General features: G+C 42.1%; 1 protein-coding gene across 1 annotated transcript; it reads right to left on the bottom strand.

The window, feature by feature from the left end:
• Nucleotides 1-935: 935 nt before the first annotated feature.
• On the bottom strand, nt 936-17292 carry tbx4 (T-box transcription factor 4). Its single transcript, XM_071912417.1, has 8 exons — nt 17149-17292; nt 16438-16532; nt 8758-8877; nt 7280-7427; nt 2943-3095; nt 2192-2280; nt 1710-1945; nt 936-1591 (listed from the first exon to the last, which is right to left on the bottom strand). Exons 1-8 carry the CDS (start codon nt 17290-17292, stop codon nt 936-938), a joined length of 1641 nt encoding a protein of 546 aa, XP_071768518.1.
• Nucleotides 17293-17493: the final 201 nt, after the last annotated feature.

Here is a 17493-nt window from a genome sequence, read left to right as displayed (position 1 = left end):
AGCATTTTGGCACACTTGAATAATATTTTGGATTGAAAAAGGAGTAGGCCGTGATCATAGGATGCTTTTTTGAACGTGCCTGCACATTTATTTCTTTATTTTCAGTTACTTTCAATGGTTTGGTTGAGGCACCTTTTTTAGACGCGGTGCGTTTTAGGGTGCTGCCCTGGGCTCTTCAAGTTGAACCTGTCTCAACTTTAGCCACACCATGTGTAACATCAATGCAAAAATAGCCCTTCAAACGGGCTCTATCTAGGCAGAGCTTTTGGACAAGATGATAAAACTGTCGGTGCTCTGTTCTCCCTAGGAGGACATCATGTATCCACATCTTCCATTTCAGAATGGGCTCCTAATCCTCTTCTTCAAGAGCAAGCAGAGCAGTCGCTAACTTTCTCGTCCATTTTTATTTTCAACAGTGTTATCCCCTTTGTTACTTCAGGTTAGCTTGCTAATGCTGATTAGATAGTTGGCAAGTTGTCAAACTTTGTGTTGCATAGCAACGAGAATGATGTGATGCTCTGCGCCTTTGAGCTCATGCTCCCTCTGTTACTAGCGACACTCACAGCTGCATTTGAGCATGAGAAAAAAGCGTCCTACCTGATCACGGCCTTATACAAATGCCACAAATCTTCGTAACTAAAGAGGAAGTCAACCTCTTAAATTGTGGCCATCACCACATACACTGCTCTATGGCACTCAAGTGAGAATTGATGGATTTGAAGCTGCAGAGTATTCAGGTGATTATACTGACTGCTCTGTGCCATCTCATTCTAATCTAATATGGCTTTTGAGTGCAACTTGGCAAATCATCATGGCTGTATTTCAAAGTAATCTCATTACCATTGCTTAGCATAGGCAGCTCAAAAGGGCGTTTGTGGGACCGATTAATTTCAGACTTGCAGATTGGACAAAGTAGCTTTCTCCAGTGGTCCACATTAACTATCAGTCCAGTGGGTCCCTGCACTGCTCAGCCCCATCTGGTACTGATAGGAAGGGTCCCGGATGGACATAGTGCTTTGTGCAGGATAGGCTGAGAAATCTCGGTGAGGCCGGAGTGGTGACCCCGGCTTCCTGTGGTACAGAGGCGGGTGGGTTGACCTATCTCTGGATCCTGGAACAGGTTGAGAGGAAGACGAAGAGGAGGAGGATGGAGGTATGACAGGCAGACCGCGCTGGGCTGTAGCTGAGTTGTAGACCCCTAAGTCAGCCTGTGGCCGCGATGTCATGGATGGGGAGGGGTGTGGTACCACAGAGGTGACGGTGGCAGTGTTGGTGAAGTGAGCAGTGAAGGGCTGGTACGGGACACCCTCCACTGTCTGCACACTATAGCGGGGATAAGGCTGCATTGTAGCCCACATGTTGCAATTTAGTGAAGGGGGGTTCGGCTCATCTGTGTCCCCAGATCCAGACTCTGTCTCCATACTACCGTACATGCAAGCCTCTCTGGAGGTTATTGCCTCGGTGCAATACGGATGAGACAGTAGCGGAGACTCATAAGAAGGAGGTGAACGAAAGTAATGATCTTCTGAGACTGCAGCCGATGTCTCCAAATATGGCCGCTTACATCCCAGCTCCAGGTGTCGGGCGTTATCTGCAAAGAAATACAATTAATCACATGGTTTTGAAAACCAAAGAGCACTTGATGGACGTGTCTGTTTCTCTGCAAAAGTTAGCATGCTGAAACATTATTGAATAGACTTGAAACAAACCTCTGTGTTTGAAACAGTGATAAAGAAGACCAGGATCTCTGGTCTGGGGGAAGTGGTTTGAGAGAGGATCTTGGGGGTCTGAGTTGGACAAATGGCCCCCAGTCTCATACTGATAAGAGGAAAGGACTTGAGGGTGACCCGTCAGAACTCCAGCTCCCAACTTCCCTGCGAGGTGACTATGTGAGGAGATGAGCCTCTGGCGAACCATGTTCTTCGAAATCACAGGATACTCTTTCCTGCGCATCAATAGCAGCAACAAGAGAGAAAGCCAGAATTAGCTTGCCATACCTACACTTTTACTCTTGTGACAGAACCCTCAAGGAGGTAGACTAGATTTTTGTATCCACAGCTGTATACAACAACAACAAAAAAAACTAATTGACGTATGACATGTTTCCCAAGAACAATCAATGTGCCAAAAAGTTCCACAGTCAAATAATGATTAATTTTACTTGCTTGGTACCTTGTTTTTGTAAACATACCCCTGTAGTCTTGAAACGCGCAGATCTCCTTCTTCACTACCTCGGAATCCTTTGGCAAATGGATTGTTTTCTATCTTCAGCTGAGTGATCTAGGAAAATGATCAAGCTCTCGTGTTGTTTGATGTCAACCAAACCATAGTTAATAGTAATTAAGATCGTCTCACTTGAATTTGATGCATGGTCTGTCCACCACTGAAACTCTTCTTCTCATTTTCTACTACAGTGATACAGCAGACTATGCAATGTACTGCGGTGTGTAGCTACTACTTCAGCATGCCATATATGTTGTGATACTCTAAGAAATTAGCTTTGCAGGAGTTATGCTTTGAAACTTGTTGTCTTACATTCCTCATTCTGCTCTCAAAAAAGTTATCTACTGTCTTAATGTCTTAATCTTTAGTTATTACCTATCAGATATGTTTGTGTGTTCATGATAACTAGATAGAGTCAATAGGCTTTATTGGCTGCTGAGGATGTGATGGGCTGATATTGTTCTGCACACTTTTATAATTCCATTTCATCAATTAACATTTAGAAAACACAATACTGATCAAACTCAGCTATTGAGAAATCACTCAACATTGTTCAACTTCACTCAACCTCAGACAAAAGATTGAGGTGTCAAGTCAACTTTATCCCATTTCACCCATAAAAACTGTCAAGTGTCATAAATCGTTTTGGATTAGTAAAAGCAGGGCTTTCACATATGTTTGATTTTAACTGTAGTCTGTAGGACATTGTTGCTAGTTACCTTATGGTTCTGATAAGATGTTACGGAGATGAAGGCTGTCTCGTGAAAGACGTGAGTGCAGTAGGCCGTGTTCTTGGATCCAAAGGCGTTGTTTTCGTCTGCCTTGACTATGTGTAGCCTGGGCTGGTACTTGTGCATAGAGTTAAGGATGATCTAAGGAGGGCAAAAAAGACAACACATTTCACTCCAAACTTGTCAGTAGCAACGGTTTATGAACAACTACTGTAGCCTGGTACATAAGGGGTACTTTCTTTTGCTATGGTTAGTTTATAGTGTCTAGATGCCAAATGGGCTGTTTGAATAGCTGAGGTTTTCCATCGCTTGTTTTTTTTTCCTTAGTTTGCTAATAGTTGGTATGCTAATTGTACCTTAACATAATCAAGGCTTCTTTCTTTCTGAAATGGCAGGTTGTGTAGATAGAGAATGGATTTGTTTTTATTTTGTCTCAAAAATAAAATGTTAGAATGATAAGGTCTTCTATTCTGTAGCCCCTCAAACTTGCCACTCCCACAGTTTTTAACTGACTTTTGCTGAAATTAAATTAAAGGAAAAACTATGTGACTTTTTTTCCAGAGCTCGAAACTGATTCTTAATGAATACTGTTTTCTAATCTAAAGTCCATGTTTTTGCAGCTAATTTCCACCCTTTATATCAATGGAATGACGTCTGTGGAGTTGTAGCTTTTATTTGAGCTATAGCATGCTGCTCTAGCAATAAATTAATTAAAAGTTGAAATTGGCTGGTTTGGTTGGTTGGTGGCTCAGCTAGCTAAGGTGCATAAGTACCTGCGATGTCCTGGGTTTGAATCCGGTCTGGGACCTTTGTCGCATGTCATCCCCCCTTCTTTCCGAATCTTTCTTGTCTTTCTCTACTGTGGACTATCAAATAAAGGCAAAAGTGCCCAAAAAAACAAACTATCCTTTAAAACGAAAGCTTAAATTCCACTGGTGGGATTTGTGAGTTAAATTGATTGACATCCTCTGGATTCTTTTCAGCATCCACAATCTGAAATACTTACTGTGCTACATCCCACACAGAAACCTAGCTTGTAAATGCAGAGTTGTTGACATCAATTATTTCAGTGAACAGTTTCTTTGCACCCTCCATCTCCATCACACTTGAATTGGAATCTGAGTGTTGTGCATCAGTGTAGCAGTCAGCATGTGTTGAGTGCGCTCAGTGTTTAGGTTGTTTGGGTGGAGGCAGGTCGGCTCACTGGCACCAGTCTGCTCGCTGCAGCCTTGTGGTGTGCTCATTGAAGCGTTAGCAGCAGTAGGGCTGGGTCATCACTAGTCCAGCTCTGTCAAGGGAGATAAGCGTCAAGCTCTCCACCTCACCTCCCCTCTTCACCTCCCAGACACACTCAGCAAGGCTTCCAGCGACCCCTGAAGAGCCTACTCCTCCAGGGGGCTCCCAAAGAGAGGTGAAGGCTGAATGGGGCACAGGGGGCTAGGCTCAGGTTGAACACTGAATGGCCCAGCACTCACATGCTCCTGTTGCCGAGGCAGGCTAGAGACAAAGATAAGCTATTGGCTGGTTCACCGGAGGCTCTCTTTTGACCTTTGTCTGCTTTGCTGTCTGGTCGGTGTCTGGGGGTGATACTGCAGATTGCCTCGGTGGCTGTCTAATGGCGCTGATCAGGGAAGCCTGCCTTAGATCAATTAACAACCAAAGAAAGCTCTTGCTTTCATCTGCCCTGTCCTTACATTCAGTATAAAAACATTTAGATATGATTGCTTGCTTAGTGTAATATGTGCTTGAATTGAGTTGTTAAACGGGGCAGTAAGTAAGATTTTTACTGTCCCATAGCACAGAATGACCATAATATATATGCATGGATTTGTTAAAGTTATTGACTCTGGCCCGTACTCTGCTTTGGAACAAAAACTCCCCATCACCTGTGTGTGAAACAAACTAGTTTTATTCAAGTTAAGATTCCCACGCACATATCTTAGCTAGCCAACAGTAGCAAAAGGGGCCCAGATCACTGACAGTCTGTTTTTACTGCTGATGCTGACCAGGTCGGTTGTCAAGAGAGGGGGTTGGTGGGTGTGGGGGGGTTGGGTAATATGGAGAAGAATGATTGTCGTGGATTTGAAGGGCCTTGACTGAAACAAGCTTACAGTCATCTTCTATAGACTGAAGAACACTGATTCCTCGCATGCAGATTCTGACTCTTCCGTGTACGCGACCCTGGAGAATTGTGCACTTGGAACCATGTCTGCATGCATGAATTAGTCTATGAAAGTGTTAGCGACATCATTACTGCATTAACAGGCAGTTTTATCTCGCCAATGATTTCTGGTATTTATATACTCTCCTTGTGTGACACCGAGTGGTGCAATTAAGCTGCTGGAGAATCCAGTGCTCTACAGGGGGAATAGCGTTCCCTACACCAGGGGTTTTCCAACATTTTCATGACTCCCAAATACAAATATATATATATATATATATATATATATATATATATTTACACATATAAAATCCCAAACACACATTAGGCCACGGACCTGCATTTGATGAGTTTTGTCTCAGGGGAATCAAGATCTATTCAATTCAGTCTGGTGAATTAAGTTACAATGAAATTAAACTATTCCTCATTTTGCCGGGGATCCCCTGGAACCCCCTCAAGTACCCCTGGGAGTCTCCGGACCCCACTTTGAGAACCGCTGCTCTACACGCCTACTGGTGTGGGCGTCATCTGCGCTTAGCGTGGCCTCTAACTCGTTCTGTCCTCATTACTCGCCCTTATCACTGGCCAGGCACTCGACTCAATCTGACAGCGGGCCCCGCCACTGATCTGAGAGGTTATGAACCTAATGAGCCTGCCCATTGACGGGATGGCTTCAGACAAGCTATCCCAGAGTTCCCCTGGGGAGCGCTGCCACAGTTACACTCTTCACCTCCCTCTGCAGCTTGCCTCCTCTCTCTCTCTCTTTCCCTCTCTCTCTCTCTTTCTCCATTTCCTCTCTCTGTGGACTTCCCCTTCTTTCCTTCCTCTGTCTCTCACCCTTCCTCACTTTCTTTCACCTTTCTTTCAGAACTCTGCCGACAAAAAGCAGCTTCATGATTTTGTTGTTCACACGTCTTTCGCACAAATATTTCACATCCACTGTATGCTTCACAGTCAATTTATTCTCACTGCTACGTGTGTGACAATGGCTTCCCTGTGAATACCATTTTTTTCACAGGGTTCTCACTAGTCATGGAATTTCTGGAATATCATGGAGTTTTGAGAGGTCTATTCCAGACAGGGAAAGTCAGGAAATTCGATAAATTCTCGGGGGAATGTCAGGGAATCTTACAAATGGGTCATTTATTTCACACATTCATTGCATTAGATGGTGGTTTTCAGCCCAACTGTAATGAAAACAAGACTGTTCACCCCATTAGAGAAACAACATTAGGAAACCAAGAAGGAATAACATTTTTTGTTCATGGAAGCACTCCAAGTTGGGAAAGCCATGGAATTTTATATCAGGGCCATGATGAGAATCCTGTTTCCAAATGATAAAAGCACTTGACATGGTAAGGAGGCATTGCACTCCATCAATTACCAATGTGCAGTACTGGGTTTCATGGCTGCATAAAATGAGTTCTACTTACTCCATTGTGGAACAACTCTTATTGCACCCAGTGCCGGTAAGGTCTATTTTGACCTACTTTGCACATAGTTTAACTTCACCTCCACTCATCCACCGACTTTCAGTTAAATGATCCATAAGCTGAAGTAGACATCATTAGCATCATCAAGGTTTTAATCGCTTGACCTGCCATTGATGACATGGCAGGTCCAGTGATGAGGAACTTGTAAAGATCACCAACTGATATTCCACTTGTGTACACCCGTGGTTATTTACTTGTTTTCACCTGTGGTTATTTACTTGTTTGTTGATGGTGTTCAAGCATATCAGATAGTTAGATGGTCGCAAATCATGTGTGTTTCCACACAGTCATTTGATAATTTTAGGATGGGGAATATGTCATTATATAATTAATTATATTTAATGTTGTGTTTATTTTTATTTAACAACAATAACAATATATAGTAATAGTAAAAAATATATTAATATGCAAAATATTAATATGTGTTTACTATCCAGAGGTAGCCTATATATGGTCCATTTGTTGCTGTACCCACAGTTATGCATACATTGTACATGTAGACCTGTGCATAGGAACACTGTAATACTCAAAGTCCAGTCTCGAGACCACTTTTTTGAAAACCACATTTTAGAAAATGGATAATTTTATTGATGTTTGGTTTATTTTCTATCTCTTTGGTTTGTTTGACTTGGATTTGACTAAGAAGGTCTTGACTACAGGAAGGTACTCACATGCCCAAAAGGGTCCAAGTGGTTGTTTGTAAGCTTGAGCTTTTGAAACGATACCAGCTGCCTCATCCAGTGAGCTCCTGTAGCGGGGGAGTCAGGGTGCACATAGAGCCTGCCTGGCATTGCCGGCTCTGCCTTGCCTGCCACCATCCTAAAAACAGATTGAGACAGTTGTGAAGGAGCACGGTTTATCAGCAGCTGCTTTCTTGAGCCAGTGGCATCCATTTCTCAAGGAATATGGCTTGGTTCATCTAATATGGCCCACTAACACTATTGTCCATTCCTGTCACCACATTAGCTAAGTCTCTCTTTCCATAATTTAGTCGTATAATGGCGTAGAGCACTACTGGTCTCAGCCCTCATGGTAACAATTCCCTTAGACTGGAAAGCGGTTGCCTCTGCTGTAACATCATTACTAATTATGCTTCTCCAAGGTGTCGCTGAAGAACACCAGAACCCACACTGGCAAGGGTTGAAATTCCAGGCCATCCCACAAGATCAGAAACAAATGGCTATAAAATGACTACTTCGTCCTGGAGAGTATGTGTTCTTTTGAACTTTTCCTGGCAAAACATTTTGCTTTTCTTGTCTACCCATGGATACAGGCAGTGCCAGCATTGATGTCGTATTAGTGGGTGGAGGACTGCAGTGTCATCGCCCCTAGATACAGGGTCAACCGGAGGACATTGAGTACAACCCAGGAGATTTTTTTTATTTTGACAGGCGTCTTGCCAGGGCCCTGCAGTAAGGAACTGCATGCTAATGACAATCTGCAGCAACAATTAGCCATCGGACCATGACCTGATCTGCTCTTCTAGAATATTTGAAATATGCATTTTTCTGCTATGATTTTATGAACTCATAATACTCAGAATATCTTTAGTGGGTAGATTACTTATTTGTTTATAAGAACGATGATGAAAATAGCAGGAGCCAATTATTTTCTACCTTTTAGCACATTATTCACACAATCTAGGCATGATTGAAGCAGCAAGTGCATAGAACGACACTCCATCTTGGAGTGCAATAACTGATGTGTTCAGAAAATACATACCAATGAGGGACCTGTGGTTTAACAAACTAAGGTGCATGGCATGTATTCACAGTGTGGGCTGGTATCTAGCATGTCATTTCCTTTCTCTCCCTTACATATTTCCTCTTACTCTCAATGTAAAAATGTAGAAAAGCAGCCTTAAAAAGGATTTAAATGAAAAAATAGTGATTACTGCCTATGGTGTAATAATTATCGTCTCATGTTGAGGAAGGAAGATGATAGAGGTATGAATAATGACTTTCACTTCTCATTAAGCTCATCCACCCTTGTCTAGACCTTGTCCACCCCTTCCCTTAAATCTCTGTGCCTCCAGACTCTTGACTAGATTTCTCAGGAGTAGAATTACTTCTGAAAGATCATAGGAACAGACCTATATAGTGAGCAACGATTCCAAAAGCACCACTCAGCCATGCCTTTACCAACTTACCACTTGTTATCGCAGAACTTGTAGCGGTGGTCATCAGCTGGGACGATGTCTGTAAGCAGGATGTACTTGGTTTTGGGGTTCATTCCTGTCACTTTGACCTTGTAGCTAGGAAACATCCTCCTGTTGAAGAATGTGAAGAGAAAGGTTTTAGTGTTAGACATGCTCTTACTTGGCTTTTATGCTTTAAGCACATGACATGTTCCTAACAGAACTGACCTTAATGACACAAATCAGTTCATCTTGATTGGCTTTAATGGAATGTCGCCTGTTCCTTGTTGAGTCTTTTAGATTAATTAGCCTAAGCACCTTACATCCTGTAAACATAAGTTCAGCGGTCCACCTTATGTGCATCGCTTACACCTTGAGATCTTTTGGCTTTCTATCAAATTGAAATCAATGTGATTAAGAAGCTTTGAGAATGACGTTGGCCATGTTTTACACTTCTAAATGAGAGAATTTGATCAGCAATTTCCACAAAAAGGATTTGCCATTTCCTATGCCAAATGTTTCAAAGACTAATAAAAATCTGCTTTTTAAGGTCTGAAGTTTGTGCTCTGTGCACGTAGCATCTTGTTAAGAAAGAAATAATCTACTGGGCCATTGAGAAGAGTTCTGGCCAGGATAAGTGTAGTATCATCACGGATAGTGCAGACGAAGATCCGATTAGGGCACTGACAGCAGCTCAATGATGTCCTTAAGGGATTGGGATGAGCAAGGTCCTGTAGAGATCAAGAGGCTGAGACAAGGAGGGTGAGAAGAGGCATTCTTAGAAACCTGGGGTTTATTTGCAATGACCTTTACCTAAACATTAAGAGGATGAGACCTACTTTTGCACACATGGCAGAATAAGAGCCACCTGCCAAACCTTGCACCATCATTCTCTCAATGTTGTCCTTACTGTCACAGGCCTATATTTGGGGGAGGGCTGAAATCTTCTGATAGTTTTGAGTCTGAGTCGCCATAAAAAGTGTGGGAACACACTGTATCTTTTATCTATAAAAGTGTCTCAGGAATGAAAGACAGAATATGCTAATATAGCAGACAAGGCCATAAAACATATGAATGGAGCTACCTTTCATGACCTCTTCTGGGAAACCAAAAACTTTTTCATCCCATCTGTGCCAAAGCAAAAGTTGCAGAGGGCTCTGCACCCCTTATAAAGCCCTAAGTGCTTTTTAATGGCACCCCAGATCGGACAACAGTTTAGACAGCTGACTCGTCATTGCTCCAGAGACTCTGGTCAAAAAGGACTGCAGTTTATCTGTGGATGCTGCCCGTGGCAACACATTCAAACAGTGGAGGACACACACACACTCGTGACAGCTTTGCATGCTCCGTGGAAGGATGGCGTAGCATCGAACCCCCTTGGCTCAAACTTGCTGTTCTGATTGGTGCAAACACCCTTCTTCAAAGGCTCATAGTGCCTGACACCATCTGATCATGTTACTGTAAATACTCCCTCACGTAAGAGAGAGAGAGGAGGGGGATTGAGGGCAGGTAATTTAAATCTCTCTCCCAGGCTTCAAATCCAATCAGTAGGAGAGATCAGTCCCGGTATCATCCTCACTGAAAGACGGGTTAATCTTGGAGGAACATTCAAAACAGACCTCTGCTCATCCCTGGCTCCAATCACACCATCCAGCCTGACCAGATGGAGGCCTGTGTCAACACATGTGGCCCTCACGTTTATATAATATGGCCATAACTACCTAGTGCAGTGCTCTATTGCTGCTGGCTTTTTATTATAACCATGGAACCATGATTCTATTCGCCCAGCCAGCTAACACAGATGTGCAGTGATGTTAAGCACAAATGGAAATTGATGAGTCAAAATTGGTTTTAGTTCTGTAGAAATATTTACTTAGCTGGGTCCCAGAATCCCATATGCTTTGAAAATAGCAGTCCACCTGACTCAATGAATGAATCATTCAGATATCTCACTGTGAAGACCTGAGCTATGATTCTTATTCTAAGCTACAGTTTAAGAGAGCAGTTTTTTTTTTGTTGCTGCCAGGACTGGATGACCAAGTGTTTCACAAAGCATTTTGAGTGATAAGAATAAATGGGGCAGATTCAAATAGGAAATGTCTTGCATCCCTTATTCACTGAATTGTAATTGGATGCTGTTCCTTGTCCTTGTGTAACCAGCGCAGTATAAAGTCCTAATTGAAAACCTGCAATGGGAGTCCTGGGTGTAGTTGTTGAGAGATAATGTGGCTTTCATAGCAGTCCTGTCATAGTGCTACTGCCTATGATCTTTTGATACAGTGATTGTCCTTTCTGCTAAAGTAAACCTTACAAATAGAGCAACAATAGAAGCAAATTGATGAAACAATGGACTATATATCTATTTATACCAACTATATCTATATAAAGGAATTGGTATTCTAAAACTCTGGAAAACCGATTTTCAAAGGCAGACAAGTAGGCATACATACAGTGATGTGACTAAGTGTGTGAGTTTAAGGGGAGCATGAGAAATGGTAGTCGGGGAGTGTGTGTATGATATCAGTGTCAGGGTGTGTGTGTGTTTCTGTGCCCAGCCAGCTGTTTCTCTTAACAGTCCCACATGCTTAGGCCCTCCAGTGATCCATTCCCTCTCTGGGAATCTCCAGTACCGCGGGGAGATCAAAAGGAGTGTTGGGGGGGGGATGATGAAGCGCTACAACCCACTAGACACTGCCTATTGTGGGCGCCGGACTCCTCTTATCACCCCGCCGCTGCTCCCCTGACGGGCTGTGTACAAAGAGGGAGAGTGAGGGAAGAGCAGCGCTGGGTGCTTTGAAGAGGGAGGATTACGGCCTGGACGATGACACTCGCAATAACAAGTCTTCCAGGCTCAGCTAGGTGCTCCATGGGAGTTGACTGATCAAGCTGCGTCTTGGAGTGCCGGGCGAATGTGGGATCCCATGGGCGATGACCGGTTGCTTGCTCGGGATCTATACCTCAAGCCTCCCCTCTCTTCTGCGCAGACCTTCCTATAGGGTATAGAGCTTAGGAGTCCATGATCATCCATTCTCCCCTCTCAAGGGCAATCAACTTCATCCCTTCGAAGCTTATAGATTGTTACCATCCTGGGAGATTGTGCTTCATAGGGGTGCATTTTCTTATGAGCATTCTCCACTGAATTTTGTGTGCATCTACAATAAAGATCAATGTAATGCCGAGACATACAGTGGTTTCCAGAAGTATGTGACAGCACCCCGTGAAGTATGGACGTTTTGATGTAGAATCATAACATGACAACAAATTAGATTTGGGTATTTTTTAGCTACATCAAATAATCAGGACAAAAAATACTTTTTGTACAAAGTTTACACATTTTATATTAGGGTTATATTAAATAAACACAAACACAATCAGACACTTGATATCTTATTTTCAAGTGCTATTTCTGGCAATGCTACAATATCTGCATTTCAATTGGTCTAGAAGAATTCAACTGTGGAAAATATTGTTTCTCTTATTATTATAATCTACCGTGGGACAGTCTGCTAAAACTATGGGAAACTTATATTGTTCATGGCTGAGTTCTTATAGGGATACAGGTTGTATATTAAGCAGGAAGAGCACCTCATTAATTATCAAGAATTTGTTGGTGCTTATGGGTTACAGTCTGTTAGAAGTCTGAATGTTAGGACTTTTGATTAATCTTTCTGTCCAAATACTTTTGGAGCCCTCAATTAGGGAACCCACGTACACAAAGTTCAGCAGATTTTTAGCTGCTTTCAGACATGGCTGAAAATATTTTTAAAACTAAAACTAACGCTGACTGTCTGTGCAGTAACCTCACAGTCAATTTATCATTTGATGTTCAAAGTGATAAACATTTTGAAATGATTTGATATTCAAAATGAATGAGGTCCTTCATGTCACTCCCCTGTTACGCTGTCAGCATTGGCTGTCTGTGGCTGCTCGCATCGAATTCAAAACCCTGGTGCTGGCGTACAAGGGATCCGCACCCCATTACCTCCAGACTATGGTTCACTTCTACACCTCCATACCTCCAGCCCATGGTCCAGTCCTACACCTCCATACCTCCAGCCCATGGTCCAGTCCTACACCTCCATACCTCCAGCCCATGGTCCAGTCCTACACCTCCATACCTCCAGACCATGGTCCAGTCCTACACCTCCATACCTCCAGCCCATGGTCCAGTCCTACACCTCCATACCTCCAGACCATGGTCAGTCCTACACCTCCATACCTCCAGCCCATGGTCCAGTCCTACACCTCCATACCTCCAGACCATGGTCCAGTCCTACACCTCCATACCTCCAGCCCATGGTCCAGTCCTACACCTCCATACCTCCAGACCATGGTCCAGTCCTACACCTCCATACCTCCAGCCCATGGTCCAGTCCTACACCTCCATACCTCCAGATCATGGTCCAGTCCTACACCCCCCATACCTCCAGACCATGGTCCAGCTCTACACACCTTCCCTGCTCAGCCTAGTCATCTCTCCACATGCCCTGCGGTTAGTTGTTTTAACTTTCCCTCGTCGACTTCCCCTCGGCACCTCCCCTCGGGGGAATCCATCTCAAGTGGCGTTCCATTACTCTGATAACTCAAGTGAACTTTCTGAGATCAACTCTTCAAGGGCTGACGATGTAGACTTCACGAGCGTGTCTTGCCCAGAATGCATTGTGATTGTTTGTCTTTTCCTGTGCATGGCCCACAGTGGTGGAACAAGTGATATATAAGTGTAAGTAAATAAACAATATGTAGAGGATTTATACTTTTGTAATTGCATATTTATGTGGATTGATCCAGGGGTGTTGTTATTTTATATGGGATTTATTCCTCCAAATAAAATTGTATATCAACTTATCAAGAGTTGAGCAAGTAGAGTTTTTATTAAATGTCCAGTCAGCAGTTTTGAGTCCGTTCACACTACAGGATAATCTGCACCAACTGTATGGATGGTCCAATTGGGTTTAGAATCACCATTAAAATCATCCGAGTGAAGCCTAGTATGATCTAGGTTTCACTCGGATTACTCCTCAAAAATCTCCTCTATCTCTCTCCTTAGGTGTTTTGTTAAATCTCTTTTTCTAGTACATCTTTCTTACATTATCATTAAGTGGTCACTCACTGCAGCCCTTACTGTTGCAATTCTGGTTATCTAGGACCTTACAGCTGCTCTAGACAAGGTGTTTCTGTAAAAATACACTCATTTTATCAACCAAAATCACAACTTGAGGCTGCAACAGAGAAGGGTGTCCCATCACCCACAAATTTAGATGCTATGGATTCACCCTATTTGCCCAAATTAATTTCTGGTGTCTGGGAAATAAAAGAAAAAACTGTCTCCCAAACAGCAGTGAGCAGGCGCTCCGTTGAGAGAAAGCTGGACTCACCAACAACGGTGTGTAGTTCACTGACGCCACGTTACATGATTTCCGGGTAATGAAGTCCTTCAAACTTTCAAAAATTCATTTTCAGCTTAATGACTAAAATGTAAATTTAATGATGAATGTCAAAACATAAAAAATGGGATTGATCTTGCCACACTAAATTAAAATATTAAGAAGCTGGTTTGGTGTCATGGACCTGTTTTTTCTCCTACATTGATTTGATGTGTGCTTCAAGGCTCAGTTCTTGGGCCTTTCTTTATGCCTTTTCCGTCTACTGGAATGTGTTGACATACCACCTTTTACTCCTATGCCGAAGATACTCCACTGTATCTCTCAGGTAAAGTATTACATGACTGTCCAGCTCATGACAAGGGTTGGATGTCCCAAAATTCCCTTCAAATAAATATAGACAATTCTAAGGTTGTTGTGTATTGGTTGTGTCTTTTAACAACATTGTGACTGTTCTGTTCTCTTGTCCCAGGCAACAAGCTATGGCATGGTTTCCTATTAGCTTTGGATTTGATTTTAAGCAAGTTTAGATTATTGCCTTATTGTTATGTTATTTGTAAAATATTTTAGAACTTTGTTTTGAAAGATACTACATAGATACAAATTATTATTATTATTTGTATTATCTCCTATATGACACACATTTTTTTCTAACCTGCATTGGTTCTCGATGTGACTAAATAAAAAAATTCTGGATCTTTAAATAATTAGCATCTGTTTCCTGTTTTATAATCTGACTCTGATTACTATACAAAAATGCCACTGTTCAGACTTGGCCAGGTTTGACAGGATCAAGCACCTTGCGCAGATTAGGTTTTAAGTGTCTGAAGTATGAATGAGCACTTCACTGAGATTCAAAAGACTGAGACCAATCCAGATTATCCCGATTTGTCCACTTGCTTGTCTGCCCTACGATTAATCTTTAAAACATTAATTGTTATACTTTTGAGTATGACTAGAAATGTATTAACCTCCCTTTGTTTTATTCCAACATTATGAATAATTCAAATAGTCATGGTCATGAAATGATAAATTACTCAGCTAAATTGTATTCATTACAGTCAAATTCCATGCAATGTTACACTGTACGTTACTGATCTAACACAGCATGCTTCTTCCTACAACGGAGTGCAACATGGCCAAATGTCTTCTGCTGTGATAACATGGCGAGGAGCTGCTCCATGCACTATTCATACCTCCCCTGAATAATACATTCTTGTCTTGATATCATTTTGTGAGCGTTCATTTTTAGACTTGTTGGTAAAGAGTGATGGAGACAGTTTCTCTGTGACCTAGCAAACCTAAACAGTGTCTTGCTGCAGACTGACTGTAGGTAAGCCCAGACAGGTTTTCCAGCACAGCTGCATAGCTAAACCAGTGCTCAGCCCTTCAAAGGGCTTTAAGGCTTCAGAGCCCACTTTATCAGCTGGACAAGGGAAAGCCCATCTCTTATGGTTATGCGGCATTAAAGAAAAAATGTGGTGACCTTTTACATTTTTTTACTGGAGGGAAAAAAAATGCCCCATGAGGAATGAGAGGCGGAGGTCGATTTGAGAGTCTACTCATTCTCTGGTTAATGTCCAAAGGCCCCGCTATCTAATCCTCGGGTCGCATTAAATCCAACGAGCGGAGCAGTCATTTGTGTTTTCAATTATGTATTCACTGGCGCAGGAACTTTTTGTCTCTTCCTGAGAGGCAAAGTTATAACTGCTATATGTTACTATTAGCTGTCCAAACAGATGGTTGCAGAAAGGCATGATGTTCATGTTGCGTGTTGAATCCATCACTTTAATACCACTTTCCCTGTAATTTTCCTGCAAAGTTTACTTTTTCCGCTGTAGAAGATGAGAAGCCTTTAGCATAACATATGACCAACAAGATATGTAACATTTTCAACATTTCTTTTGACTTGGACAAAATGCAAAGAAATACTTCTCCCAGTGGAAAGCCTTATTTATTTAGCTATTGTGTGGCTATTTCAGGAAAAAGCCCAGTAGTATTGTAAGGGGAAGAGGTATGGGCATTATGTTTTTGTTGCAACTTTGAACAAATAGGTGAAGAAATAGGTGAGATATGTATCATTGAAACTCCTTAAAAAAAACCTCAGGACTGATATTATTGCTTTCCCATGAATATACAAATATCACCCAGATTGTTAAATGGTGGGTTTGACACATAATTAAAATCATCCAATCATTAAATTGAGCATTAGGGCAAACGTTTTCCTCTTTATAATTCTGAAAATTCTCCCAACTCTGGGTCTAGACTAGTAGTGCCATTGATAGTGTGGTGTGTTTGCTGGTGTACTAACCTGCCTGCTTTAGTAATGATCATCTCTGTGCCGGCTTCATGGAACTTCTTCCATAGCTCCCTCTCATGAAGAACAACCTTAATGTTCTCAATGTTCTGAGAAATGAGAGGAAACTGCTGTTACACTTCACACAAACCAAACCCCTTCATCCCCATAGCCAGATGATGAAAACTGACAATAAATAAATAATTGAAGTCATTAAATCAAAAACACTGGCATATCAACACACTACAGTAATAACTTACAAAATATCAAGTGTCACAGACATTTCAATTTAAAAACGCGCTCTAGTGAAATGATTGAATTCTATTGGTAATAATTGTGATTCAGCAATGTGTAGCATAGATATATCAATATATACTCTGCTTATTCTCTTTGACCAAGTTAGGTTTTTTGATAACATTTTAAGGTAAGATTACGTTGAATTCAGAGTTAGCCAATTAAAAATATTGTGTTGAGGGGAATGTAGTCTCTGCAGTTTAGTTGCTGCTATTTCTGCTATTTTTTTTTATTTATTAATTTACAAAAAGAAAAATATCCCAACCAACACGACTAAAAGTTCTAACTTCCTAGGAAATATTCATCCATGATGCAACAAACTGATAAACTTCAGCAACACAGTGTCAAGCATAGTAGACATTATGAAGCAAGCAACAGCTATGCAGCTATGTTCGCTGGGTGGAATTTAGGTTCGGGGCTCTCTGTTGCTACCTGGTCGGGCTCGTTGCCGCTGGGAATGCTGGAAGCTGTGGACTGGCCCAGTCGCGATGGGTCTGGAACGAGCTCGGCCTCCCCTCCAGGCTGGACCCGGGTCATCCCGTCATCCGTCACAGCTGAAGCCTTCTCCTGCAGCATCTCTGTGGGATTAGAAGAATACCCAGATTTCAGACCTATCAATTAATAGATGTAAAAACAACAACAACAAAAAAACACTACTCCCTGCTTATTTTATTATTACACAAGCAGTTCTTGCCTAATCTTAACCCCAATTTAACCTGGTGTACGTCAGACTTGGCATATGACACTTTTCAGCCACAGGAATGTAAGCTCTCCAAC

This window comes from Centroberyx gerrardi, chromosome 6, assembly GCF_048128805.1.
Source record: "Centroberyx gerrardi isolate f3 chromosome 6, fCenGer3.hap1.cur.20231027, whole genome shotgun sequence".
Classification (NCBI taxonomy): Eukaryota; Metazoa; Chordata; class Actinopteri; order Beryciformes; family Berycidae; genus Centroberyx; species Centroberyx gerrardi.
The sequence above is the reverse complement of the archived record's forward strand: the minus strand, read 5'-3'. Positions and strand labels throughout refer to the sequence as shown.